This window comes from Capricornis sumatraensis, chromosome 8 (genome assembly GCF_032405125.1).
Source record: "Capricornis sumatraensis isolate serow.1 chromosome 8, serow.2, whole genome shotgun sequence".
NCBI lineage: Eukaryota > Metazoa > Chordata > Mammalia > Artiodactyla > Bovidae > Capricornis > Capricornis sumatraensis.
In genome coordinates, this window is record NC_091076.1 from 8,220,610 (window position 1) to 8,247,226 (window position 26,617).

The window sequence follows — 26,617 nt, forward strand, 5'->3', positions numbered from 1 at the left end:
CTTATGGAGCCCAAGGACCCCTTCCCCTAGCTCAGAACCTCTGTAGAAGGAGCCCCATGTCAATCGTTCTCACAGCCCTTCAGCGCCCAGGAAAGAGATCCATTTACTTCCTGATGCTGCCAGCTCACCCTCTCTCCTTCTGGACCAGATTCTAGCTTTTCCTGTGTGCAGCCAAAAGGCTCCATAAAAGGTTTCATCAGACAGAAAAGCAGCCTACCTGCCAGGCTAACTTCCGGAGTCACCTGTTCCCACCTCTGGGGCACCGCGTGTGGCACCTGCCTGGTACCCAGTGGGCCCTCATCCACAGAACCCCTGCTTCCTGCCCCTGGCACCCCTCCAGAGAAGTCACAGGCATTGGTTACATTTTCCTCTAACTTCAAGGATGCTGACCCCTGGGAGCAGGCAAGGCCAGGCCACCTGTGTATACCCACCGCCCACACAGAGGCTGAGCAGTGGCGAGGAGGGTGGTCACGAGTGGCGGGCTCAGTGGCATCTCGGGCAGGTGGCCGAGGTTTGAGGGTGAGCGTATCGTGGCTTTAATTGGCCTCCTCGTGCAGGCTGCCAAAGCCCTGGCCACAGTCCCCTTTGTTTCGGCCTCCCAGGGGCCCCCGTGCCCAGGTTCCTCTGGCCCATTGAACAAATCGGCTCTAAGTAGGTCAAGGAGAGCGCTGGGCAGCCACGGCTCCGGTTCCTTCCCTTTCATGTGCCTGGCGGCTCCTGCAAGCCTGGCCTGCCTGCACCAAAGGGACTGCACTCTCCTTGCTGCGTCAAAAAGATATTTCATGTTAAAATTCAACGGAGAGATGTTAACCAGCCGTCAGAATAAGGCTCGTCAGAATGCGAGCTGCTCAAACAGGCTGAACTTTGCCCCGCTCTGCAGAGGGTCTCACCCACAGCTGGCAGCGACCACCTGGCACATTTTAATAAGGCTGGATGCAAATGCTGCCCCTTCCCCCAGCCCCTGCTCCCTTTCCCTGGAACCCATGCCACGGAGCCCCTGTTCTGGGGGCCTGGACCCTGTGGCTGGCCCCCCTGATTCTCAGCCTTTAGGATTTCAGCATCTTTACTAAGTTGCATGCTGGTTTAGCTGCCTGGTCCTCTGGCAGAGCGCTGCTCTCTTTTTGTGAGTTGCAGCCTATTGTTAAGAGGAGTAATTTTAGGTGGATGCATGGAAAAGCTGGGGGGAAGTGTAAAGAGAAAGCATGACGTGGATTTTGGCAGAATCCCTCTCATTTCACCGGAAAACGCAGCAGCAGGATTTGGCCGGCAGTGTGCAAACAGCCTCTGTGATCAGAAGCTTTCCTTTCCGCTTCTGTGGTTGAGACACGCATGGCCTGGGTTCACAGTACCCAGTGCCAGCCACAGTTTAACAAACCCACAAACTCTTCTCAAATGAGAGGCCCTGTGGCTCGATGGTTACTTCACAGACTCAGGAGAGACTGTCTGGATTTGAATCCCTGCACTGCCCTATCCATGTGGCCTTAGGAAGGACGTTAAGCCTCAGTTTCCTCCTCTGCAAAATGGGGACAATAATAGTTCTAATCTCATAAAGCTTTTCTGAGGACTGTGTATGTGTGTGTGCTCAATCGTGTCTGACTGTTTGCAACCCCATGGACTGTAGCCCTCCAGGCTCTCCTGTCCATGGGATTTCCCAAGTAAGAACACTGGAGTGGGTTGCCATTTCCTTCTCCAGGGGATCTTCTTGACCCAGTTATTGAACCTGCGTCTCCTGCATTGGTAGGCAGATTCTTTACCACTGCACCACCTGGGAAGCCCCTTGTGAGGACTAAATAATTTCATTAATACCATCATCATCATCATTTTTTTTTAACCATACTGATTGTGGGAGACACAGAGGAGCCCCCAGACCTACTTGAGAAAGTCCAGGGTCAGGTCAGGCAAGAATAGATGTTGTCTGAAGGACAAGCACCCAACTGTACACCCCAGAGTGCTGCTAAGCTGCTAGGTTGCCCCAGTCGTGCCCGACTCTGTGCGACCCCATATACAGCAGCCCACCAGGCTCCCCTGTCCCTGGGATTCTCCAGGCAAGAACACTGGAGTGGGTTGCCATTTCCTTCTCCAATGCATGAAGTGAAAAGTGAAAACGAAGGTGCTCAGTCGCGTCTGACTCTTAGCAACCCCATGGACTGCAGCCTACCAGGCTCCTCCGTCCATGGGATTTTCCAGGCAAAAGTACTGGAGTGGGGTGCCATTGCCTTCAGTGAGGCTGGTCCAAAGTGCGATTCATCTTTTCACAGGTGATTGATGGTGCTTGGCAGTTTTAACGATGAACTCTTATTTTTTGAGGAAGAGCACCTGTAATACAGATATGAGGGGGATTGGGCCTTTGGGCTGTCTCCCCATGCATGTGATCTGAGCAAAGCATAGGAGTGTTTCGCGGGGAAGGTAAAGGGGGGTGGCTTCCAGGCTCCTGGTTACTTCCCATCCTGCTGGAATCTCAGCTACAGACTTGTGATTTCCTGTGGTTCTGTCCTGGCTGAATCTGCACCTAGAAACTGAACGTCAGCCCCTAGCCTTTATTCACACAAACACACACACACGTGCACACACACACACACACACACACACATACATCATTTGCCTAAGTCCTAGAGGCTTAAGGAGACAAGGCAGCCGTGAGAACATCCTGCCCAGATGGAACATTCTTGCTTGCTGGATGCCTCTGGCCTCTGGTTCACCGGGCAGCCTCCGCCCTACCCTCCCTCCTCGACTTTCTCCTGTCCCAGGATCATTCCGGCCTCTCCCTTGCTGCTGTTTCTCTTGCAAAGACTGGTGGTGTGTTCAGGTCTCATTTTGGCCCAGGTGACCTCGCCAAGGGAGTTTCCTAAGCCAAGACAGTCGTGCCCCAAGTCAGTTCTCAGCGGTGAGGACTGTGCTCCGCTAGCAGCTCCTCAGGGACCCAGGCAGACAGGAAGCCTCACCAGGCCCCCTGCCACCCGCTGAGCCTGAAGGCTCGCACGTGGCTCCTGTGCGTGCCCTGCTCCCGCCCTCTGTGCCAGGCCCAGGACCCCAGTGCAGCATCACCAGGCCTTGAGTGGAGACGGACACTTTCCCCAGCTTGCATGAGATCGGTGGGAGGGGTGCCCTCCTCTGTCCCTCTCTCTCGGCTTCACTCTTGCTGCAGGCCTGTCTCCTCCACACGGGGGCTGCCATCGCTCAGGATGTCAGTTCTTGCTGCTCCTGCCCAGAGAGCCTGCTTTTCATTCTCCATTTTCCTTAGAAACGCCAGGCGGGGAGGGCGGCGTGTGGGCAGGTAGCGAGGTCTGACATCTGTGCATGGAGGAGGGAGTGGGAAAGGGAGTGTCCGTGGCTGGGTGGGAGGGTGGGAGGCCCCCCCGCCAACCTGCGGGAATGCTCAAGCCTATCCCCACAGACACAGGAAGGGTCGAGCTTTTGGCGGGTGGAGACAAATGGATTGGAAACACCACTGGACAGGGGGGTGCCCTCTTAGGCCCCCTCACTCTCGTCTCATTCACTCATCCATCTGCTCCTCGGTCATTCACTCGCTCCAGCCTGCCGGAGTGCTCCTCATCAGGCCTGCCAGCCACCAGTTCCGTGCAAACAGATCAAAGGGTGAGGAAGGAAATCAAGAGGGCGTGGGGGCAATAAGGAGGCATGGGAGGGACCCCCTAGCCGGTGGTCAGGATGGCCTGGCCTAGGAGGGACGAGCCTCGTGTTCAGGCTGTGACAGAGCTGAGCGTCAAGGCTGGTGAGGCTGGTGGGAGAGTGGCTTGGCTCCTCCAGACACCTTTAGCCCAAATGCTGTGTTTTAAACAATGGAGCTGGCATTGAACATTTTGGAGATTTTACATAAAAATGGTGGCCTCTGACTGATTGACACCCCTGGGCTCACAAGCTCCAGTGGTTGGGCCTGGGGGCCACTGCCTCCACCCCCTTGGGGGTCTCCTCAGATGTGTGAGTTCACCCTCCCCTTGGGGAAGAGACATCACCTGTCTCAGGAAAATGTCACCAGGGGGTCATTCAGACCCAAAGTCTCCTGGGCAAGTCCTCTTTCAAATTCCACTCCTAACTGTTCAGCAAATCCAAAGGATTCCCTGTCAACTTCTCCCTGCGGGGTACTGGGCACCCCTGCACCCAGCCAAGCCAGTCACCTCCCGCCTGATATGGAACATCGCAGCCCTGAATGGGTCTCCCTGCCCCAGCCCCCTGCCTGTCATCCATTCCACGCTCCCAGCCAGAGCATCTTTCTAAATCAGGTCAGATCCCATCAGCCCTCCACTCAAACCTTGCATGGCCCCTTCCTACCCAGAGTAACTGGGAAGTTTTCGGTCTTTCACCATAGTCGTGTCATCCGACTCTTTGCAATCCCAGGGACTGTAGCCTGCCAGCCTCGGCTGCCCATTGAATTCTCCAGGCAAGAATACTGGAGTGGGTTGCCATGCCCTTCTCCAGGGGACCTTCTTGACCCAGGGATGGAACCTGGGTGGGTCTCCTGCATTGTAGGCAAGCCATCTGCTACAGTCCATGGGGTTTCAAAGAGTCAGACACACCTGAGTGACTTTCACTTTTGTCTCAATAGATAATAGAATATCCATTAGACAAAACTTAACATTCATTCCTGATAAACAGCATTCAGCAAACTAGGAGCACAAGGGAACTCCCTCAGCTTGCTCAAGGGCATCTATAAAACCTAGAGGTAGCATCAGGCTTCGGGCGTCCCTGATGGCTCAGCCCGGGGATCAAGCCCAGGTCTCCCGAGTTGCAGGCGGATTCTTTACCAGTTGAGCTACCGGGGAAGCCCTCTATTGAGATGATCATATGGTTTCTCTTTTAGAGTTTGTTAATCTTGATTTTTGAATGTATATTGTTGGATTCAATTTTTAAAATATTATGAATTTTTGTGTCTCTGTTTATAAGAGATATTGACTTATGTTTTTATATTCTTATAATGTTTTTTTCTGACTTTGATATCAGGGCAATGTTGGACTCACACGAGTTGGGAAGTTTTATAATTTTCAGTTTTATGGAAGCTTTTGCATAGAATTGATATTATTTAAATGTTTGGCAAAGTTAACCAGCAGAGCCATCTAGGCCTGGAATTTTCTCTGGGGAAAGGTTTCAATTTCTTTAATAGTTACAGGGCTAACGATGCTATTTTTTTTTTTTCTTGAGTGAGCTCTAGAGCTCTTGTATTCTTCAAGATACCTGTTAATTTTATCTGTGGTCAAATTTATTGGCAAAATATTCCTCATAATAGTCTTTTATCATTTTAATATCCGTAGGATTTATAGTGATGTTTCCTCTTTCATTCTTGATATTCTGTGTCTTTTCTCTCTCTCTTTTCTTTTCTGATCAGTATGGCTAGAAATTTGCAAATTTTGTTGATATCAAAAAACCAGCTTCAGGTTTCAGTGACTTTCTTGATCATTTTCTATTTCTCTGATTTCTGCTGTCTATTATTCCCTCTCTTTCAGCTACTTTAGGTTGCATTCCTTCTTCTAGTTTTTTTAAGCTGAGGTATTTGATTTGAGACTTTCTTCCTTTCTAATGTAAGTGCTTAATGATATAACTTTTCCTCTAATCACTGCTTTAGCCACATCCCACAAATTCCGATACATCATTAAGAATTTTTTTTCATCCAGCTCAAAATATTTCCTAACTCCCCTTGTGATTTCTTCTTTGACCCGTGGGTTATTTAGAAGTGGGTTTTTCAGTTTGAATGAGTTTTCTAGATGTCTCTGTCACTGATTTCTAGTTTAATCCCATGATGATCCGAGAACACACTTTGTGTGATTTGACTCCTTTAAAATGTATTACACGCGAAGTAACGCTGGGAATCCACAAGGGCCTGTTGGCGGGGGAAGTACGATCTTTGTTACGAGCCACCAGAGGGATTTAAGCAGACAGGGAATTTGATCTGACTCGGGTCTGATATGCATCGGCTGTGAAAGAGGGGAAATGGGATGCCTGGGATGGGGAACCTGGGGCCTGAAGTTTCTCTGAGTTGTCCCAGAAGAGTGGGCAGTCACCTAAAGGGTCTGGATCTCCAGGGAGGGGTGGGACTTTATGACATGCTGTAGATATCAGAGCGTGGAGAGGTGCAGCTGAGGACGAGGAGTCTGGTGTTTCGAAAACAGTCCTGGACTGGAGTCAAGCCGGGGTTCAGCTGTGTGCCTCTGGGCACGTCACTCTGCCTCTCTGGGCTTTACTTTCCTCACCTCTAAAAGAGGTGGTCAGCCTCAATGATCCCACTGGTTTTAACAGCCTGAGCTGTTGCTTGTGTAGGGAGGGTCTGCGTAAATGAGGACACAGTGACTCCTCAAGACAGACACACAGAAGGGTGGCCCCGCAGCATAAGGCCTACAATTAAGGCCTGATGTTCTGCGTTGCCTTGACAGCTGGTGGAACCTGGAGGGATTCAGGGGCTTGACTCAGGTCCCACTCCACTCCTACAGGTAAGGTCCCCCAGCCAGCCACGCTTACAGGGGGTGGGGAGGGGCCAGTACAGCTCCTGTCACCCCTCAGCAGTGGGGATCGGTTGCTCGCCAATGTGGGGAATGACTCAAGGCAGTCCCATGCTCCTGTGGAACCAGGCATTCCCCCCACCCCACCCTGCCTCCAGCCTTTGGTAAGTCTCTCTGTCCCTGCGTGCAGCCCTTGTGACCCCGCGTGGTGCGTACACAGTGGCGACCTCCAGGGCTGTGAGTATGTGTGAATAATAAACTGCGTCCCTGCATCTGTGCAGTGTTAGGTTGGCCCTTCCCTGTAACGACGGGACCCAAGGGCAGGAGGCCTCCCTCACCAGCGGGGTTAACAGAAGGCGACTGAACAGCCTCTTGCTCGGAGTGAAGCCAGCCTCTGTTAGGGTTAAGTGGCTGGGCTTGGGCAGCCTGGGCTGGGTTTCAGCTCCATGTGCCTGCTCCGCTGGTGCCCAGGGCAGGGCAAACCTGGACACCCATACCTGCCTGCTCCGCTGGTGCCCAGGGCATGGCATACCTGGACACCCATACCTGCCTGCTCTGCTGGTGCCCAAGGCAGGGCAAACCGGAATGCCTGTTCCTGACAGCGCTATCTGTTGGGTTCTGGTAGCAGCTTCTATCTGTTGGATTCTGGTCTGTGCTAAGATCCACTAACCTTGGGGAGGCAGGTTCCTTGAGCCCCGTTTAACTGATGTGGCTGTGTGAGTAGCAAGGGAAAGGCTGGAACCCAGGTCGGTCTGGATCCTGCCCTAAGAGCTACTCTGGAAGCTGGGAGGTGAGAACCCGCAGCACCAGGTTCTGAGAAGTGAGGAGAAGGGGGTGGCCGAGTGAAGGTGTGAAGACAAGACGCTGGCGGGGAAGGGAGAGGACCCATCGTGTTTACGAAGAGGACCTGGGACATCCAGGCCGGGCGTGTCCGTCTGCCGGGGGCTCCTGCAGGGCGGAGGTGGGTGGGAAGTCTGGCCGGGCTGGGAGAGCAGAAGAAAGGGGTGATACTGCTTTCAGCCTCAGCAGGCAGCCATGCCGCTCGCTCAGCCGTGCCAAACCCTCGAGGCTGCCCAAATCACTTCTGCTTTCTGATCACAGAAGAGGCGATTCCCTCCGGAGGGGATCTTTGGCCCGTGGGACTCCTGCAGGCTGAATTTCTAGAACCAGGTGCTTTCTGTAATGACCACCTCTTGCTGGCCAACCCTGGTTGCTGCTGACCTCCTAGAATAACAAAAAAGGAGAGCGGTGATGTGTGGTGATGGCTCCATGTCTGCGGTTTGGAGGCCAGAAATGGGGGTCAGGTCTCACGGGAATGTAAGCTCTACAGGATTAAGGTTTTATTTACAGCTGTTGCCCAAAGCATGGGACAGTGCCTGAAACGCAGTAGACACACAACAAAAATGAATTAAGTGAAAGAATGAATTAGCTCTTGGCTTCTCTGCCTCTTGGCTGGGTGTCCTCAGACAAGTTGCATAACCTCTCTGTGTCCCCATTTTCTTGATAGTGAAGTTGGACAGGACAGCACCTTGCAGGCTTGTTGCATGGATCGAATCAGGTGCTGTATTCAGACGATAAGGGCCCACTAAGCCCCTGCTGGTTCATTACTACTACCATGATCTTGGCTCTTGTTCAGTGAGCAGGGCTCCCCACGAACCCGATCACCCCAGACTCAGCAGCCACACTTACTGAGCATGAGCTGCGGGCTTTCATAGAATTATCCACTTAAACCCAAATACAACTCTCTGAGTACACTGTTTTGGTGGTTGTTTTAAACACCCATTGTACCAGGACGAAGTGGAGACCTAGAGCTGATTCTGGCTGTAAAAGGAAGCTGAGGAACGTCCCTTCATTCCGATTCTCAGCTACCTGGTCTATCTGGACCTGGGCTCCTTTTCAGGAAGGCTTAAGGAGGAGAGTTGAGGCTCTTTCTCTTCTGTGTCAATTTGATAAGAGAGGGATGGCGCTTGCCTGAGTGGCCAGGATTCCGTCTTGGGCAGTCTGGCTGGAGAGGCTTTGGACCACTACGTTTTCCTGCCTAAGGTACAATCGCCTTCGACCTGTGAGGCCTTGAATAAATCACTTCCTCTCTCAGAGCCTCTTGTAAACAGAGAGAGCAGTAGTATCTTCCTGGCAGGGTTGTTGTCAAGATTAAGCGGTTTCAGAAACACACTGGCTTCAGTGTGACATGGGGGAACTGGACAAGCTCGAGCTGCGGGAGTCGCGTGACCACCTGGCCTGGTTCTTGCCCCTCTCTGCCCAGGACGCCTCCCGCCCCTTGACCTCTCCTGTCCCCGGGCTGGGGTGGACCGGCCACCCATCCAAGCCCCGCCCAGCTGCGTGACTCCCGGTGTGGCCGAGAGTCACTCACTGCTTCTCCAGGTCCTGGATGGTGTCAGGGAGTGGAAGTCCCCGGGTCTCTGAGAGGAAGAGGACCATGAGGCCAGCAGCATTGGGGATGACACCATAGGAGAGCGGGGGCAGCAGGGGCAGGAGCTGGCTGGTCATCCTGGTCAGCGGGCCCATCACAGACCCCAGCTGAGCTGCTGAGTGCAGGAAGCCTTCTGCGATTATCCTGTGAGCGGAGGGGAGGGCCAGGACCCTTGTCACAGCTGCTGTTTTGGTGGGGGTGGGGGGAGGCTTTCCTAGAGGAGGGGCAATTTGGCTGGGCCAGGGAATGCCAGAGGAGGGAAAGCTGGGCTGGAGGAGTCACCTTCCTCGAGGTCTCTGCTAACACCACCTCTTCCATGGAGCCCACCTGGATTTTCCCATCCAGAGGGAGTTTCTGCTTTCTGGGAACATCTGGAGTCCTTCACAGGAACTCTCTTGGTCCCAGGCCATTCTTCATGGTCTTGGGTACTTTAGAGGCTTGTCTCAGGGGTCCTGCTAGACCGCTGAGCTCCCAGTTCAGGCTTCCCATAAAGTATCAACAATATCAATAAATGTGGTTTCTGTAGGCTTTCCATAAAGTGTCAACAATATAAAAATAAAGTGAACGAGTGAGTGAGCGAGCACGCACCATGAGTAAGGCTGGGCCAGGCCTGTGGGGGCTGAGGTCCACCCCTGCTCTTCAACTGAGTAAGTCCTTGGCCACCCTAAACCTCGGTTTACCCAACTGTACAATGTGGGGCTTGTCTAACTCTTGACCACCTGGGGCTCCTTGGGGACAAGAAAGGGACAGTGGGAGGCAACCCCCGGGTTCTTATAAGATTTCACCTGAGCAGCGGGCTCTGCGGCTCAAAGTGGTTCCCAGTCCGGAGGCCTCCCGGGGCCCTCCGTGGGGCTGCCTCTGAGTCTGGACTCTGGGGAGGGGCTGTGTGTAGAGGCCCTGGCTGAGCTGGGGCCTTTGGGTGGAGGACTCCGGGGTGTCTGCTCGGTTCCATGTCGGCGCCTGGTCCTCTCGCTCTCCACTGTACGGGCCCTCGCGAGGGTGTGCCTTCCACAGCTGCAGCCCAGCCTACCGCAGTGAAGTTGGGAAGAGCTCTGGCTTGTAAATCATGACGCAGATTAAGCTGAGGCCGAAACACCCCTTTCCCAGCACAGCGAAGGCCACACGCAGGGTCTGCAGGTCTACGGCAGAGCAAAGGGTGAGCTGGGGTCTGCTGGGAGGGTCCCCGGGAGCCTGGAGCAGAGGGGCTGGGTTCTCCCACAGGGCTTCCTTGAGCTGAGAGCAGGTAGGTCCCAGGCGGTGTGCCCCAGGGCCAGGCTGCCCTGGGCTGGCGGGGGCGGCCAGGAGATGTGGCTTGAGATGTCACGGTTGGGGGTGGGTGGGGGGCGGGGCGCAGGGCCAGAACCCCAGGTCTGGAGTGGGTGAGCCTGGGTGGGTGGCACTCGAGGGGGAGCTGCGACAGGGCTCCTGGGGCCCTGAGGGTGCCTCTTCCCTTGAAAGAGAGGGTCAGGCCAGGCCCGAGCCCACAGCAGCGCCCCCGGGCCACTCAGCGACCCAGAAGCTTGCCCGCAGCGCCTCAGCCTGCCCGTGGGGACCCTGCTTCTGCGGGGAGCCTCAGCGGGAAGCCGAGGTGAGGTCACTTTCCATAAGTCGTCCTTGTAGGAAGAGTCTTATAAACTGTCAAGAGCGCGTCTCAGAAGCTTTCCTTGGGGCGCAGGTCTCACTCAGAGCTTGAGCTCACAGCTGGGCCTCTGTCCTCACACTAACCCCCCCTTCCTGGCTTGGCGGCCACTGGAGGACACCTGTCCCTGACCCTCCCCGTCACCCACCTTGAACAGTAAATCGAGACCCAAAGAGGGTTTCTGGGGCCTCCAAGCGTCTGTGGGGAAAGAGTGACTCGGGCACCCTTCCCGCCTCCCCAGCGCTCTGTGAAGCATGTCTGGCTTCTCGAACACGAGGAAACACCGCTCGGCGCTTCTCCTCCTCACCTGGGGCCCCGCTCAGCCTCCCAGACCTGTTCCCCCTCTGCAGACTCGGCCTCCGGCTTCAAGTCTGGTCCAGGCCTGGCTCTGTCCCTCGCCGCTGCGGGATCTCGGCACCGGGCTTCACCTCTCTGCACCTCGGCGTCACAGGGAGATGGGTGGGGGCGGGTGGAGGAGGAGGCAGTCAGGGTCTTGGGGGGAGTGGGGAGGGTCTTGGGGGGAGTGGGGAGGGTCGGGAGGGTGGGAGGAGGCCGGCAGCCCTTCATTCCCTCAGCTCCCAGCTCCGCTGCCCTGCCCGCATCTTGCGGGACCAGCGCGTTGGCCAAGATGGCGAGGCCGGCCCCGCCCAGGGAGCCAGCCAGGGTCGTGCGGCGGCCGAAGAACCTGAGCAGGAAGGTGGTGATGGCCCGGGCCAGGAGGTCCACGGCTCTGAAGAGGACCTGGAGGGGGAAGATGTCGCTCCCCAGGTTCTGCAGGTCGAGGACTATCCTGTAGTACGAGACGGTGAGGAAGAAGCTGTGGGGGGGTAACCAGAGTCAGGCCCCTGCCCCGGGGAGGAGCAGGCACCCCTGGGGGACATCCAGAGTCAGGTCCCTGCCCCAGGGAGGAGCGGGCGCCCTGGGGAGGAGCGGGCACCCCTGGGGGGCGTCCAGAGTCAGGTCCCTGCCCTGGGGAGGAGCGGGCACCCCTGGGGGGCATCCAGAGTCAGGCCCCTGCCCCAGGGAGGAGCGGGCACCCCGGGGGGTAGTCCGAGTCAGGTCCCTGCCCCGGGGAGGAGAGGGCACCCCTGGGGGTAGTTCAGAGTCAGGTCCCTGCCCCAGGGAGGAGTGGGCCTCCCTGGGGGTAGCCCAGAGTCAGGCCCTTGCCCCGGGGAGGAGCGGGCACCCCTGGGGGTAGTCCAGAGTCCATGTCCCGCGGAGGAGGGGGCATATCTGGGTGGGGGTCCAGAGTCAGGCCCCTGCCCCGGGGAGGAGGGCTCACTCTGGGAGCGTCTGCCCATGTGGGGTCCAGAAGGAACCGTCGGCCCAGGCCCTGGGCAGCCTGCAGGATGGTCTCCCCTTGGTCAGGCTGCCCCAGGAAAGGGTGAGGAGGACAGGAGCCCACCCAGTGCGAGTGTGGGCCTTGGTGTTGGCCATGGCAGGCTGGGCGTCACCTCTCAACCTCCTGTCCACCAACCAAACAGCAGGAAGGCATGACCCTCTCTGGGCAGACAGGGCAGTGGGTCAAGCTGACCTGCCCCTCCGTGAGGTTCTAGTGGATTTCCCTGGTGGCTCAGATGGTAAAGAAGCTGCCTGTGATGCAGGAGACCTGAGTTTGATCCCTGGGTCAGGAAGAACCCCTGGAGAAGGGAATGGCAACCCACTCCGGTATTCTGGCCTGGAGAATTCCATGGCCAGAGGAGCCTGGTGGGCTACCGTCTGTGGGGTCGCAAAGAGTTGGCCCGACTGAGCGGCTGACACACACAGTGCCCTCCGGCTCTGTTTCCTATTTCCGGTTGTGGCTGGAAACCTGCTCTACTGGCCGGGAACCTGGGCAAGTCTCTGTCTCCCCCTCACCAGCTGCCAGTTTGTCTCGAAACATGGGGTTAATAACAGCAAGGGGTCTCAGTGGAAGACGCTGGGCTGTCCACTTCAGGATAGAATGTCTTATTTTTGGAGCCCTTGGGAGGTCTATGCCCCAGCTGGGCAGAGCATCCCATGGCTGGTCTACTCCAGCCAGAGGGACGACTTGGAAGGGCCGCCCCAGCTCCCAGGTCCCCAGGCTGGGGCCCGGCTGTGACAGCACCTGTCCCTTGTCCCTGCTGCTTCCTGCCCCCACTGCCCCCACTCCCCTCCACAGGAGGTGACCCCTGGAGCTCTCTCCATGAACTTCGTGCTCCCAGACCTCCATTTCAGAGTCTGCCACCCAGAGGGTGTCCCCTGCCCCTACCCAGGAGGGTGGCTCCTGAGTAGCTGAACTTCGTTATTGTTTAGCCGCTAAGCTGTGTTCACCTCTCCGCCAGGATCCTCTGTCCGTGGGATTCTCCAGGCAAGAGTCCTGCAATGGGTTGCCTTCTCCAGGCAAGAATCCTGCAATGGGTTGCCTTCTCTGGGGGATCTTCCCAGCCCAGGAATGGAACCCATATCTCCTGCATTGGCAGGCGGATTCTTTATCGCTGAGCCACCCTAGTAGCGAATTTCTGCCCCTTGGAGATTGACTCTGGCTCCACACGTGGCCATGCAGGTAAATGATTCTTGACCACTTTTCCAATCCACCCCACCCCCCACTTCACCTGGACAGTCCCCAGCCCTCCCCTTCAGCAGCGCCTGATTGCTGCCTCCAAGAGGCTTCATTCAGGTGCCACCAGGCTAACAGCTGCAGAGAAAAGCTGCAATTCCTGCAGAAACAGGTGCTTCCTGAAGTTTGTGAACGTGACTGGGAGAAAAGCTGGGCTGACTTGCGGGCACGAGCACCTAGAGTCTCAGCCAGTAATAACTGGGTTAACAGTCAAAGCCAAGAAAACCCAGGAGGGTGGCCGCCTCCAGTCTGTGATTTGAATAACAAAGGGTGCAGAGCAGCCCCTGGGAGGACTGAGGAAGCCTTGATGGTTTTTGAAAGAACGGCCCTGGACACTCACTGGCCCCCGGGCACTCCTTCTAATTTATCAGCAGAAAAAGAAAAGCACAAAAATAGAGGGGGAAGCATTTGATGCATTCTTTGTTCTAAGACGCAGCACTTATTTGCCATTATAACTCACATGTGCTAAAATATAGCATAAAATCAATGTTTTCCTAATTTTGAGTTTTATTTCCAGATCGAGTCCCAATCAAACCTGACCCTCACTTTTTGATCCGCTCTTCAGGAAGTCGCTTAAACTAACTTTGTCTTAAGGAGCCTTTGCCTGGTCCCAGGTGGAAAAGACCCCGATGCTGGGAAAGATTGTGGGCAGGAGGAGAAGGAGGCGACAGAGGATGAGCTGGGTGGATGGCATCATTGACTTAATGGACGTGGGTTTGAGCAAACTCGGAGAGATGGTGAAGGATAGGAAGGCCTGGCGTGCTGCAGTCCATGGGGTCACAAAGAGTTGGGCTCGGCTGAGCAGCTGAACAGCGCTAACAACAAAGGCCGCCCTGGGGCGGGAGGGTCTAGCAGGGAGCTCAGCCGGGGTTCAGATGCCCACTCTGTCATCTCGGGCACGTGTCTTTCCTCTCCTGGCCCCTCTTTCCCATCTCTAAAGTGGGATATAAATGAACTAGTCTCACAGGATAGCTCAGAGGGGGCCGTGTGTGGCGGGAACGTGGTCACTTCCACACCCCAGGAGTCCAGCTGTCAGGGTGGGTGGTGCTGACTTTCCAGCTCCTGCTGGTCCCTTGGCTCTGGGGACATCGTGGCTCTGCCCCTGCCCTGGGCTTCAGTCTGACCCGGCTCCCCACCCAGGACCATATCCCAGCCCTGCTCCTGCCCCCTGGGGGAGCTGCCTGTCCAAGCCAGGGATGGACCCCATGAGGCTGTAGGGGCTGTTTTCCCCCTGAATACTGCCCCCCCCCCCAGCTCTATCACCGGGAGGGGTACACAGGGCAGCATACTTCACCACCAACAGTTTGCAGGTTCTCCAGCGGAGCATGGGCAGGCGAACAGGTCCAGCACTGACTGGCGGGACTTTGCAGAGGTCACCTCCTCCTGCATGCTGGACATCAGTACCTCCGGGGGCAACGGGGCAGTGAACGCTGGGGCCATGGCCCTGCCCCACTCCCATGCCAGAAATGGTGTCCTGCTGGGCAGAGGGATGGGGAGAGCCTGGCTTTGGCCCCTGGAGATGGAGAGCCCTGGGGGTGGGGTGGGGCTGAGGGCAGAAAGGCTTCTCTTTGGCCCTGCCTGAGCTCTCTTCTGCAGACCCAGTTCCCCTCTCGGAGCCAAGGGGCTGTCTTGTGTCCCGTCTCTGGCTGCTAAGCTGCCTGCTGCAGGGAGCCCTTGGCAGTTACCCCAGGAGGCCCTACCATCCCTCTTCATTCCCCTTGGCTGGCTTCAGGGCACAGCTGCCCAGTCACACTGGCTCCTTACTGCATCCCAAAAGCCCATCCAGTCTACACCTGCACCCTGGGCCCTGCCTGCCCCCTGCTCAGCTCAGTCCTGGCCAGCTCTAGCTCACCTCCTCCTGGAAGTCTTTTCTGATCCTTCTGCCTTCAGGGAACTGAGTCCCCTTGTCTCTGTCCGCACATCCTCCCACACCTACTTCCTTGAAATAGCCACCTTCAGACAAGCACATTCCATTTCACCAAATACATTGAAGAGCCTTATGAGGTAAGCGGGCAATATATGTGCGTTAAGGCAGTGAATAATAGATGTGGTGATGTGGGTGTGTGGCTGTTATTGGTTATGGTTGTTTTGTTGCTAACTGTGGCTGTGTTGTTGATGGTGGCTGTGGTGGAGTTGGGGCTAGTGATGAAGGTGACGGTGACTGTCTTGGTGGTGTGGATATTGATGGTGATGTTGATGGTGTTGGTGGTGGTTATGGTGGTGGGGATAGTGATGGTGGTGTTGGTGGTGATGGTGGTGGGGATAGTGATGGTGATGGTGGTGGGGAGAGTGATGGTGGTGGGGATAGTGATGGTGATGGTGATGGTGTTGTTGGTGGTGATGGTGATGGTGGTGGTGATGGTGGTGATGGTGATGGTGGTGGGGATGGTGATGATGGTGGTGGTGGTGATGGTGATGGTGGTGGGGAGAGTGATGGTGGTGGGGATAGTGATGGTGGTGGTGATAATGGTGGGGATGGTGGTGGTGGTGGTGATGGTGGTGGTGATGGTGGTGGTGGTGGTCATGGTGATGGTGGTGGTGTGGATGGTGATGGTGGTGGGGATGGTGATGGTGGTGGGGATAGTGATGGTGATGGTGGTGGTGGTGGTGATGGTGATGGTGGTGGGGAGAGTGATGGTGATGGTGGTGGTGTGGATGGTGATGGTGGTGGGGATGGTGATGGTGGTGGGGATAGTGATGGTGATGGTGGTGGTGGTGGTGATGGTGATGGTGGTGGGGAGAGTGATGGTGATGGTGGTGGTGGTGGTGATGGTGATGGTGGTGGGGAGAGTGATGGTGATGGTGGTGGTGGTGGTGGTGGGAATAGTGATGGTGATGGTGATGGTGGTGGGGATAGTGGTGGTGGTGGTGGTGGTGATGGTGATGGTGGTAGTGGTGATGGTGGTGGTGGTGGGGATGGTGATGGTGGTGGTGATAGTGGTGGTGATGGTGGTGATGGTGGTGGGGATAGTGATTGTTGTTGTTGTGGTGGTGGTGATGGTGATGGTGGTGGTGTGGATGGTGATGGTGGTGGGGATGGTGATGGTGATGGTGGTGGTGGTAATGGTGGTGGTGATGGTGATGGTGGTGGTGGTAATGGTGGTGGTGATGGTGGTGGTGGTGGTCATGGTTATGGTGGTGGTGTGGATGGTGATGGTGATGGTGATGGTGGTGGTGTGGATGGTGATGGCGGTGGGGATGGTGATGGTGGTGGTGCTGGTGGTGGTGATGGTGGTGGGGATAGTGATGGTGGTGGGGATGGTGATGGTGGTGTGGATGGTGATGGTGATGGTGGTGGTGGTGGCAATGGTGGTGGTGATGGTGGTGGTGGTGGTCATGGTGATGGTGGTGGTGTGGATGGTGATGGTGGTGGGGATGGTGATGGTGGTGGTGCTGGTGATGGTGATGATGGTTGTGATGGTGGTGATGGTGGTGGTGGGGATGGTGGTGGTGATGGTGATGGTGGTGGGGATGGTGATGGTGGTGGGGATGGTGATGGTGGTGGGGATGGTGATGGTGGTGGTGGTGTGGATGGTGATGGTGATGGTGGTAGGGATGGTGATGGTGATGGTGGTGGTGATGGTGATGGTGATGGTGGTGTGGATGGTGATGGTGATGGTGGTGGTGGTGGTGGTGGTCATGGTGATGGTGGTGGTGATGGTGGTGGTGGTGGGGATGGTGATGGTGATGGTGATGGTGGTGGGGATGGTGATGGTGATGGTGATGGTGATGGTGGTGTGGATGGTGATGGTGATGGTGGTGGTGGTGGTGGTGGTCATGGTGATGGTGGTGGTGATGGTGGTGGTGTGGATGGTGATGGTGATGGTGATGGTGATGGTGGTGGTGATGGTGATGGTGGTGGGGATGGTGATGATGGTGGTGATGGTGATGGTGATGGTGGTGGTAATGGTGATGGTGGTAGGGATGGTGATGGTGGTGGGGATGGTGATGATGGTGGTGATGGTGATGGTGGTGGTGGTGGGGATCGTGATGGTGGTGGTGATGGTGATGGTGGTGGTGATGGTGATGGTGATGGTGGTGGTGGTGATGGTGGTGGTGGTGATGGTGGTGGTGGTGGGGATGGTGATGGTGGTGGTGATGGTGATGGTGATGGTGGTGGTGATGGTGATGGTGATGGTGATGGTAGTGGTGATGGTGGTGTGGATGGTGATGGTGATGGTGGTGATGGTGGTGGTGATGGTGATGGTGGTGGTGATGGTGGTGTGGATGGTGATGGTGATGGTGGTGATGGTGGTGGTGATGGTGGTAGTGGTGATGGTGGTGGTGGTGGTGATGGTGATGGTGGTGGTGGTGATGGTGGTGGTGATGGTGATGGTGGTGGTGATGGTGGTGTGGATGGTGATGGTGATGGTGGTGGTGATGGTGATGGTGGTGGTGGTGGTGATGGTGATGGTGGTGGTGGTGATGGTGATGGTGATGGTGGTGGGGATGGTGATGGTGGTGGTGATGGTGGTGGTGATGGTGGTGTGGATGGTGATGGTGGGGATGGTGACAGTGGTGTGGATGGTGATGGTGATGGGGATCGTGGTGGGGACAGTGCTGGTAGGTTTGATGGTGATAATTACGGTGATAATGGTAATGATGATACCAGTGACGCTAGAGATTGCGAAGGTGATAGTGGTGTTGATGATGGCGTTTTGACGTTATGAGTCTGTTGATGGGGGTGGTGCTGGAGTGGATAGGGGTGATGCTAGTGATAATTTAGATAAAACATCAGTAGATGTCCTTTCCTGGGTCATACCTCACACTCTGGGTCACAACAACAGCACGTCACCTCTACGGTCAGTGTCTTTTGGGCTTCCTTGTGGCCATTTATCTTGGCCCCTTTTTGAGTTCCTGAAGTGTCTGATCTGGTTTGCCTATGATAATCAGCCATAGGGAGGATTCTGGCAGCCACCTGTTAAAGAAGCAGGTGCTGACTGGGTCTTTGCTTTCTTTGCTCAGACTGGTGGCCAGGTGCCCAGGTCAGGTGGGGAGAGGGTGGTGGACAGCAGGCACTCTGGCTACAGCAGGGGCGGGGAGAAGGCAGCTGCTTCTCCCTCTGTCCTGCTAACGCCAAGCTGGGAAGTCCCTGATGGTCGCAGAATAAGGATGAGTCCCAACGCCTGGCCACCCTCTCCACCAGCCGCCACTCCCTTCCACACCATCTAACTTCCCTGCTGCCAGGAGCATGCCCGCCCAAGCCCCACATTCAGTCAGTGCCCAGGTTGACTGGACATGGGGTGATTCTAGGGCCATTTCTAAGACAGAAAGCTTGTATCATGCTGAATTAAACACACACACACACATTTAAAACATCCCCAGCCAGAACCAAGTGGTTTTATAAAAGTAGTCAGCTTCTTTCCAGCCTCAGGGGCAGATGGACAGGGAGACGTATCTCTCTGGTGAAAGGGTCCAGAGTTCTCCCGGCCCACAGGAGCTCAGCTGGGTTCATGGGGAAGCTATGAAGAATTTCTGGAGGCAGTATGTCATGGTTAGAAGAGCCAGCCCACCTGGGATACAAATCCTGCCTCTGGCACAAAACAGTGGTGTGGCTTTGGGCAAGCCACGGAACCTCTGAGGGCCTCAGCCCCTCATCTGCAAGTAGCAGTAATAACGTCTTCCTTCCTCATTAGAGGACGTGTTGATGGACCTCCATTGTGGCCCAGTGGTTAAGACTCTGCTTTTCCACTGCAGGGGTTGCAGGTTCAATCTTCGGTCCGGGACCTAATATCCTTCCCCACAAATAAAAGCAAACAAATGGTTTAAATGACACATTGAAAAAAGCAGTGTTGATGGACATCTGGTGTTGCAAAGAGCGCCTGGGACACACCCAGTCAGTGTGATCAGGGTGGCTTAATCAGTGTAACTATGGAACAGTCTTCTTCCTTTCTTCCTGGTCCTGTTGATACAATAAATCTCCACATTGTCAGCGACTTGTGGTCTTTTTTATTTTCTGACGGATCCCCAGTGCCTAAAGCCATGTCTAGCACAGAGAAGGAGCACAGTAAACATTTGAGAATGAGTGAATGTGTCCTTATCCTCCTCTACCTGCCCACAGCAGACCAGCTCGGCTCTGGCCCATGGGCACAAGAGAACTTATGAGGACAGCAATTTGTGATTATTCCCCTGTGTCTCTTCCTCCAGTCCCCACCCGAGCAGGTATTTTCAGACCTCAGAGATTTTCAAAGCATCAGAAATAGTAATGATAATAACTTTCCATATCCAATGCCTGACTTGGATGTCTGCAAGCTGGGCAAGTGCTGTGAAGCAGTGAGGCTGGTGGGTGTGGGGAGCTGGTGTCAGTGTGAGTAAAGGATGGAGCCCTCAGCCTTGGGCCAGTGGGCTGGGCTGGAGGGAACCTCGGACCCCTGGCTGAAATGCCTACCCCAAAACTCTGAGCCTCCACAATGTCTCTCCCAATGGGGTCTGACCACATCACTCTCTTCCAGGGTCTCAGCATCTTGGGAAAGGCAGGGGTGAGGGGCACCCTCTTGGATTCCCCTCCCGTTTCTCCCCAAGGGAAAAGGCCCCACACTGTACTGACCAGGATATCGGGAAGATGACAAAGAAAGGCACCGACACGGCCAGCTGGAGGGTTCACCAGTCCTGCAGGGTGAAGGCCAGGCCACCACGGCCATCTGGCCGATGCTGTAGGTGGACCCCAGGATCGCCATGGTGACAGACCTCGTGCTGGTCGTGGTCCACTCCACCACTGAAGGGTGGTGCAGACACGCAGGTGAGGGCCCTGTGAGGTGGGCCCTCAGGCCCCCTCTTCCCCACCGCACCCCATCCCCACACCGTGGCTGGGGCCGGCGATCAAGAGACTCACTGAATATCGCGGAGGTCAGGAGGATGCCAGACAACCCCAGAGCGCTCAGAAACCGGAGGCCACAGTAGACAGGGAAACTGGGGGCAGCGACGGTGCTGACGCTGGCCGCGGCCACCCGCAGGCAGCACCAGCTCAGAAGTGACTTCCGCCCAAACCTGTTTTGGGGAGACAAGCATGGTGGGCACCTGGAGAGAGGCCTGGGGACTTGGGAACAGAGGCAAGGGCTTGCCGCCAGAAGGCCGAAGGGGATCCTGCTGGAGCCTCCCCCAGGCGCAGGCAGGCAGCACCTCCTCACATCTCCAGGGACCACGTTCAGGGTGTGTTTGTCATAAAAATGGCAGACGTCTTGCTCTCATGGGGCAGTGTAGCCTCGTGGTCCAGAATAGACTGGCATTGGATGCCTGGGTCTGAGCCCAGCTCTGCCCTTCCCGGGTGATCTTGGGCACCTGGCTGGGTGTCTGCGGGCCACGATCTCTCTGTCTGTAAAATGTAGGCATTCATGATGAGATGCTGAACAAGGGGCAGCGTCGCAGGTGGCTCAGGGCCTGTGGCCTTGGGTGAGCCTGGCAACACACTGGAGCCCACACGCTCATGGTGCCACTGCCGCCCCGAGGTCAGTCCAGCCCGAACCATGCAGGCATTGAGCTGAAGTCTGGGTCAGGCAGGGGCCTTTCCTGGTGGCTCAGCAGTAAAGAATCTGCCAAGGCAGGAGAAGCAGGTTCGATCCCTGGGTTGGGAAGATCCCTTGGAGGAGGAAATGGCAACCCACTCCAGGATTCTTGCCTGGAGAATCCCATGGACAGAGGAGCCTGGGGGGCTACGGACCATAGGGTCACAAAGAGTCGGACACGACTGAAGCAGCTGAGCATGCACACACGTGTCGGTCAGACTGGAGAGATGCAGGCCAACCTCAGCCTCGCCTGTCTGGGCAGTGCCCAGAAGCAGGAACACGCGCCCCAGATCTCGGGGTGAGACCAGGAGGCTGAAGCCTGGTGCTGACCCCAGGCTCACCAGGCGGCCACAGATGGATTGCGATGTGGCTCCCGGTGTGGGTGGGCCCTGGGGAAGGAATGGTGGCTGCCGGGTGCCCAGTCCTCTGAGAGTGCAAACTGGAGGACCTCCTTCTCTGGTGCTCAGGCTCCCCGCCACGCTCAGGATAAGGTAATGTAAGGCCCACGAAGAGCCGCCACTGTGTCGGCCCAGCCCGGGCTCTACATGTGACTAACTCACTTCATCATCGCAGTCCCCTGGGCAGGTGGCAGGGTGCCCACTGACAGGAGGAAACCAAGGCACAGAGAAATAACACACCCATCTTCTAAGAAGCTGGGGCTCAGGATGCCCCAGAGCCCGAGCTGCCGGGCATAGCGGGGGTGCCATTTGTGCCTTCAGCATATTATGGGCAGTAAGCTGTGTGCTGGGCACCAAGGATGTGACCCCAAGGCCCCTGCCTCCTTGGAGCTATGGTCTCATGGGGACAGACAGAATCAATGAGCTAACGAGAGCCGGGCACCGGCAGAGAGCCAGGAGCTGTGAGCAGACAGCTGCCAGGGCCGTGGGACCTGTGGGCCTGAAGCTGGGAAGGCCTCTTCAAGGAGCGGCCTGGAGCAGTGACCTGCATGCTGGGCACAAAGGGGCCATGAGTGGAAACCTCTAGGCGAGGTGAGGCTGCCCTGTGGGCTGGGTGGGAGCAGGGCTGCTCCAGGAGGGGCTGGTGAGGCCACCAGGTAGAAGCCAAGTGCTGAGCAGGGGTGGCGGGGTGGGTGGGGACTGTCCTCGGCATGGGGGCCCAGGGGACCTCAGGCTGGGCAGTGACAAGATCCACACACAAGCCTTTGCCGAGTCACTCTGAGTGCTGCGCCAGAACGGAAGGCCCAGTGGAGGCAGGAGACCCCAGAGGAGGCTGTGGCCAGCCCAGGCCAGAGAGGGTGGTGGTTTGGGCAAGGGGGTGGCATGAAAGGCAGGGCCCTGGGCTGGGAGCTGTGCTTTGGAGAAGGAGCCCTGTGAGCGTGGAGGCTGAGGGAGGGAACATGGGGCTGGCTCCTAGGGAGGTTGTCCTCCAGGATGGAGTCTGGTGGGCAGGGCTTGGGCTGGGTGGGGGTGGGGGTTCAGGGGTGCAGCAGGGGCCGTGGTAACTGTGAGGTGCATCCAAGTGGAGACTCCAGGCCGGCAGTTGGGGTTGCAAGCTGAGGGGGTGCAACGTGGGCGTTTTCAGCACTGGACAGCGGCGCCTGGGGCAGGACCTGAGCACAGACTGAGCAAGGTTCCCAGAGAGGGTCCTGGGCGCTCCACCTCAGGAGAGGCGTGGAGGAGGGGGGAGGGGGCACTCAGGGAGGGGCGAGGGGGCTGAATCTCTTTCATTACACTTCACGTTGTTGTTGCTGAGTCACTCAGTCATGTCCAACTCTTTTGCGACCCCATGGACTGTAGCCTGCCAGGCTCTTCTGTCCATGGGATCTTACAGGCAAGAGTACTGGAGCAGGTTGCCATTTCCTCCTCCAAGGGATCTTCCTGACCCAGGGATCAAACCTGTGTCTTCTGCCTTGGCGGGTGGATTCTTTACCGCTGAGCCACCAGGGAAGCCCTGGTCAAAAGAAAGAGGGTTCTGTCTCTCTCCAGAAAGCCATCAGCTCCCCGAGGGCAGGGACTGTGCACACAGTAGGTGCTCAGTAAAGTTTGGTGCAAACGCTGATGAGGAGAGTGAATGTTCAGGGTGATTTCTCAGCTCAGCCCAGCATCAAGGTTCAGACAGTGGGTCCTCAGCCCCCTGGGAACTTGGGGCTCAGACTCCAGACGGGGGAGACTCTCTCCTAAGAAGCACGAGCGTCCTCTGCACATTTCTTACCTCTGTCCCCACAACGCTCATTCTGTTTTGAAGGAGCTGGAGGGGAGGAGGAGATACTCACCGGTGGGGCAGGAAGCCACAGACAATGCATCCCACCATGGCCCCAGCCATGTAGATGGACTGGCCTAGGGGCTTCAGGCCTTGGTGGTCACACACCAAGTCCCACTGGAAGAAGAGGAGGGTGTGTCAGCCTGGCTCAGGGGGTGTGAAACAGTGGCGTCAGGGTGGCAGAGGGAGGTCCAGAACCCCCAGAGGGGATCTGGCCTCCCCCAGTGGGATCCCCAGAATCTTAAATCCAGACAACCATGGGGGAAGGGGCATGTGGGCAGCGGGCCTCACCCCCGACCCCTGCCCCACTTATGATCAGCAGGGCAGGACCCATGGGACATGGTTCTGGGTCTAACGGCGGGACAGGCCCCTCCTAGTGGACAGTGGTGGGTGGTGGTTAAACCACAAGGCTCAAATTTCGAGTCAGCTGATGACTGACCAGCTGGTGACCCCAGCTGTGTTCCTGCACCTGGCTGAGCCCGTCTCCTCCAGGAACGGGGCTGTATGGCTGCCTCTCTTACAGGACGGTGAAGATGAGCACATGTCACTGTGAATTTTTCCTGCCATCTGCTGGGGACCAAGCAGCCATTGCCTGAACATCGCCCGCCCCGCCCCCCCCAAAGTCTGCCCTTCCCTTCACCAAGGCCTGCCTGCCTTGCCCCCGGCTCTGCCTCTGCTTCCACCTCTGCTGTCTGAACCACTGCAGGTGGAGCGCTCCCCCCACCCCCAAACACACACACACATTGCAGGGCATTCTCCACCCTGCAAAGTCATCTCTTGAAAATGCAGATCAGATCACAGTGCTGCCTTGTTCCAAAGCCTCCGGGGACTTTTCTTTGCACTTAAGGAAAAGCCAGGCTCCTTCCGCTTGGGCCCGTCCATCTCCCGACCCCTTATGCTCTGTGCCAAGTACTGCTCTCTCAACACCCAGACACGCTCCCACCTCTGTCCTGACCCGGCTCTGCCCCAGCCTGCATGTGACTGATTCCTTTGCTTATAATCCAAGTGTCATCTGAAATGTCGCCTCTTCCCTGCCTGCTCTCCTTTCCCTACTTGCGGAAGCTGCTTTCTCCCTTGTGTTCACTGATGACGCAGGGGCCTTGAGCCTCAAGGCAGGACAGAAAGTGAGGGAGATGTTCCGGCACCTGGATCCCTGGGTTGAACTAGAGTACACTTTAGCTGTGTGTCCTGGGGCAAGTTACTTAACCTCTGTGGGCTTCTGTTTTGTCACTTATTAAACGGGGTCAATCATAAGACCCACCTCAAGAGATTGCTGTGAAATAGTGACGACAGGGAGAGCATCAGAGCGGTGGCTGCCGCTTTAAGGGCACAAGGTGTGGACTCCACTGTTATTCCTGGCTTGAAGGCTGACTGATTCTGGATTCTCCTGCAAAATATAAGCTCCCAGAAGCCACCTGTCACCCTAGCCCCACATGGGAATCCTGGCCATCCCAAGCCATCAGTAATTAATGTCGAGGGAGCGCACATCATTTAACAGCGCTGATGGAGGCGTTCTAAACCTCTCAGTCGTTGGGAGGCTGGGAAGGGGGAAGAAATGGTGGGCGTGGTGGTGGGGGGACCCTCACCTCAGTCATGATGGTGGAGGTGAAGGTGCTGCGGTCGTAGGCCCAGCCGTCCACACACGGCTCCGTGTCGGCCTCGCTCCAGTGGGTGGCCGTGGCGTTGGGGTCCAGGAGCTGCCACTGTGGGTGGCGGAAGCAGAGACACTGGTGGGGCCCACGGTTGGGGCCCGGTGGAATGGAGACGGGCAGGAGGGCCTTGGGGCTGAGGTTGGCGGGGGCCCCGGAGCCATTGTCCAGCAGGTGAGCCCAGCGGGGGGGGCCTGGGACGGCGGCTGAAAAGTTCTGCACGACTAACTGGAAGGGCACTCAGACCAAGAAGCGGAAGAAGATGAGGATCCGGAGGGCCTGGAAGAGCCCCATGCCCCCCCCGCCTGCTCCAAGAGCTCAGTGAACACCACGGACAGAGCTGCGGCCCCCAGGGTGGGTCTCCTGGGCATCAGGGAGCTGGTGAGCACCCAGCCTGCTGCCCAGAACCACGGGCAGGCGCAGGGTCGCCGGACCTTCTACCTCCGCTCGCCGCTCGGCCCCACGGGGGCGGGCCAGCAGGTCCAGTCTGTCCTAAGATGCCCGAGAGACTTTGAAGAAACCCCTCCTCCTCCCCCTATTTCTAAGAATGACTGCTCAGATGCCCCTCTGGTCTGGAGTGGGGACAAAACTCACTGGGGCATCCAACACCTAAGAGTGGAAGGTCAAGAAAATTAACAAAAAATGAGTCAGTGCTGCGATGTTACTGAATTACAGCTGCGGGACAAACATCACCCAGGCTGTGGCTTCATTGCTCGGGTTAAAGTTAAATTCCAGAGAGGAAGTCCAGGGGAGAAAGGTGAGCTCAGCCTCTCAGGAAGGCTTCAGCGTCTCCCTGCGGGCCGTGTGATGGCATCCTCCAATCTAACTTCTTTTTCACTTGCTCTGGATCTCCGTTGCGTTGTGCAGGCTTTCTCTAGCTGCAGCGAGTGGGGGCTCCTCTCCCCTGCAGTGCGTGGGCTTCGCGTTGCGGGGGCTGCTCCCTGCTGCGGAGCACGGGCTCCAGGTGCGTGGGCTTCGCGTTGCGGCACACAGGTGGGCTCTCGGGCTGACGGCTTCAGTTGCTGCGACGCACAGTCTTAGTGGATCCCAGGCCAGGGACCGAACCTTTGTCCCCGATACTGGCGGGCAGATTCCTAAGCACTGTACCGCTGGGAAAGTCCCCGGCATGCTTCAGTCTGAACTTTCAGAACTCTCTGCATGTGTCCCTTTGAATTGGGAGACTGTTGGCCCAACTTTCACCCATCCTGGGCCATTTCAGTTCATTTTGCTAAAGCACAGAGTGCGGATTGAGCAGCACCTGTCCACTGCCCCACCAGCTGGGGTCCAACGCCCTGAGGTTGCAGGGAGGCTGGGGGAGGTGGGGAGGGGGGTGGGTGTGCAGAGGACCCAGGCCTGGGCTGTTTCCTTCCCTACCATGCATCTCCTACCAGACCGCCTGGGAGACCAGCTCGCAGACGCACTATTTCGGGAAGTTTCTATTTCGAGGTTCCAGGTTGCCTTTATTAGATTGTAAGCTCCCCCAGGGTGGAAACCATGGCTACCATTTCCTGGCATCCCTGAGAAAGCCCTCGTGGGCCTTGGAGCTGAGCAGGTGTGCAGACTGGGGAAGTGAGTAAAGTCAAGCCTGCCCGACCCAGTGTCTGATGGCAGCCTGGGTGTGAGGAGATGGGGAGGCCGCACCCCAGCACCCCGCCCTGTGCTGTGCCTCCTAGTAACAGCTGCTCCTGGCACCTAGGGCTCGCTGTGTGCTCAGCTCTGTGCTGGCCACGCTGCCTGCAGGCTCTCACTCATGCCTCATAGCAGCCCAGGAGAGAAGCAGTGCTGGTTCCCCCAGACAAGGAAACCAAGGCTGAGAGGGCAGGCAGCTTGCCCAAGGGTCACACAGCATAGCAGGATTCGAACCAGACACCGCAACCCACACTCTCTCTGATGCCCCTGGCCAGCTGCTAGTTGGCCTCTAGCCTGTCATGGACCAAGTGCTAGCTAAAGGCTGGAATTCAGAATTTGGGTCAGAATCAGGGCCAGTCACTCCCAGGATGGGAGAAGAATTGGCTGAGTCAGTTCTGGAGAGAAGTCTGAAGCTTGCTGGAAGTGTGGGTGGGTGAGGTGTGGGTGGGCGTCTGGACCCTAAACTTCCCAGAAGCTCCCCAGAGGGCTTGGGGAACTCAGCCAAGATGGCGCCCAGCCAGCA

At 56.8% G+C, this 26,617-nt stretch overlaps 1 protein-coding gene across 1 annotated transcript; it reads right to left on the bottom strand.

The window, feature by feature from the left end:
• Window positions 1-8,813: 8,813 nt before the first annotated feature.
• SLC22A11 (solute carrier family 22 member 11) lies at window positions 8,814-24,836 on the bottom strand. The gene is given in 13 exon segments (XM_068976504.1): window positions 8,814-9,021; window positions 9,908-10,016; window positions 11,113-11,333; window positions 14,384-14,429; window positions 14,432-14,498; window positions 17,890-17,939; window positions 17,942-18,012; window positions 19,642-19,729; window positions 19,732-19,809; window positions 19,927-20,081; window positions 22,830-22,933; window positions 24,403-24,765; window positions 24,768-24,836. Coding segments are annotated over 13 exon segments (1,629 nt in total).
• Window positions 24,837-26,617: the final 1,781 nt, after the last annotated feature.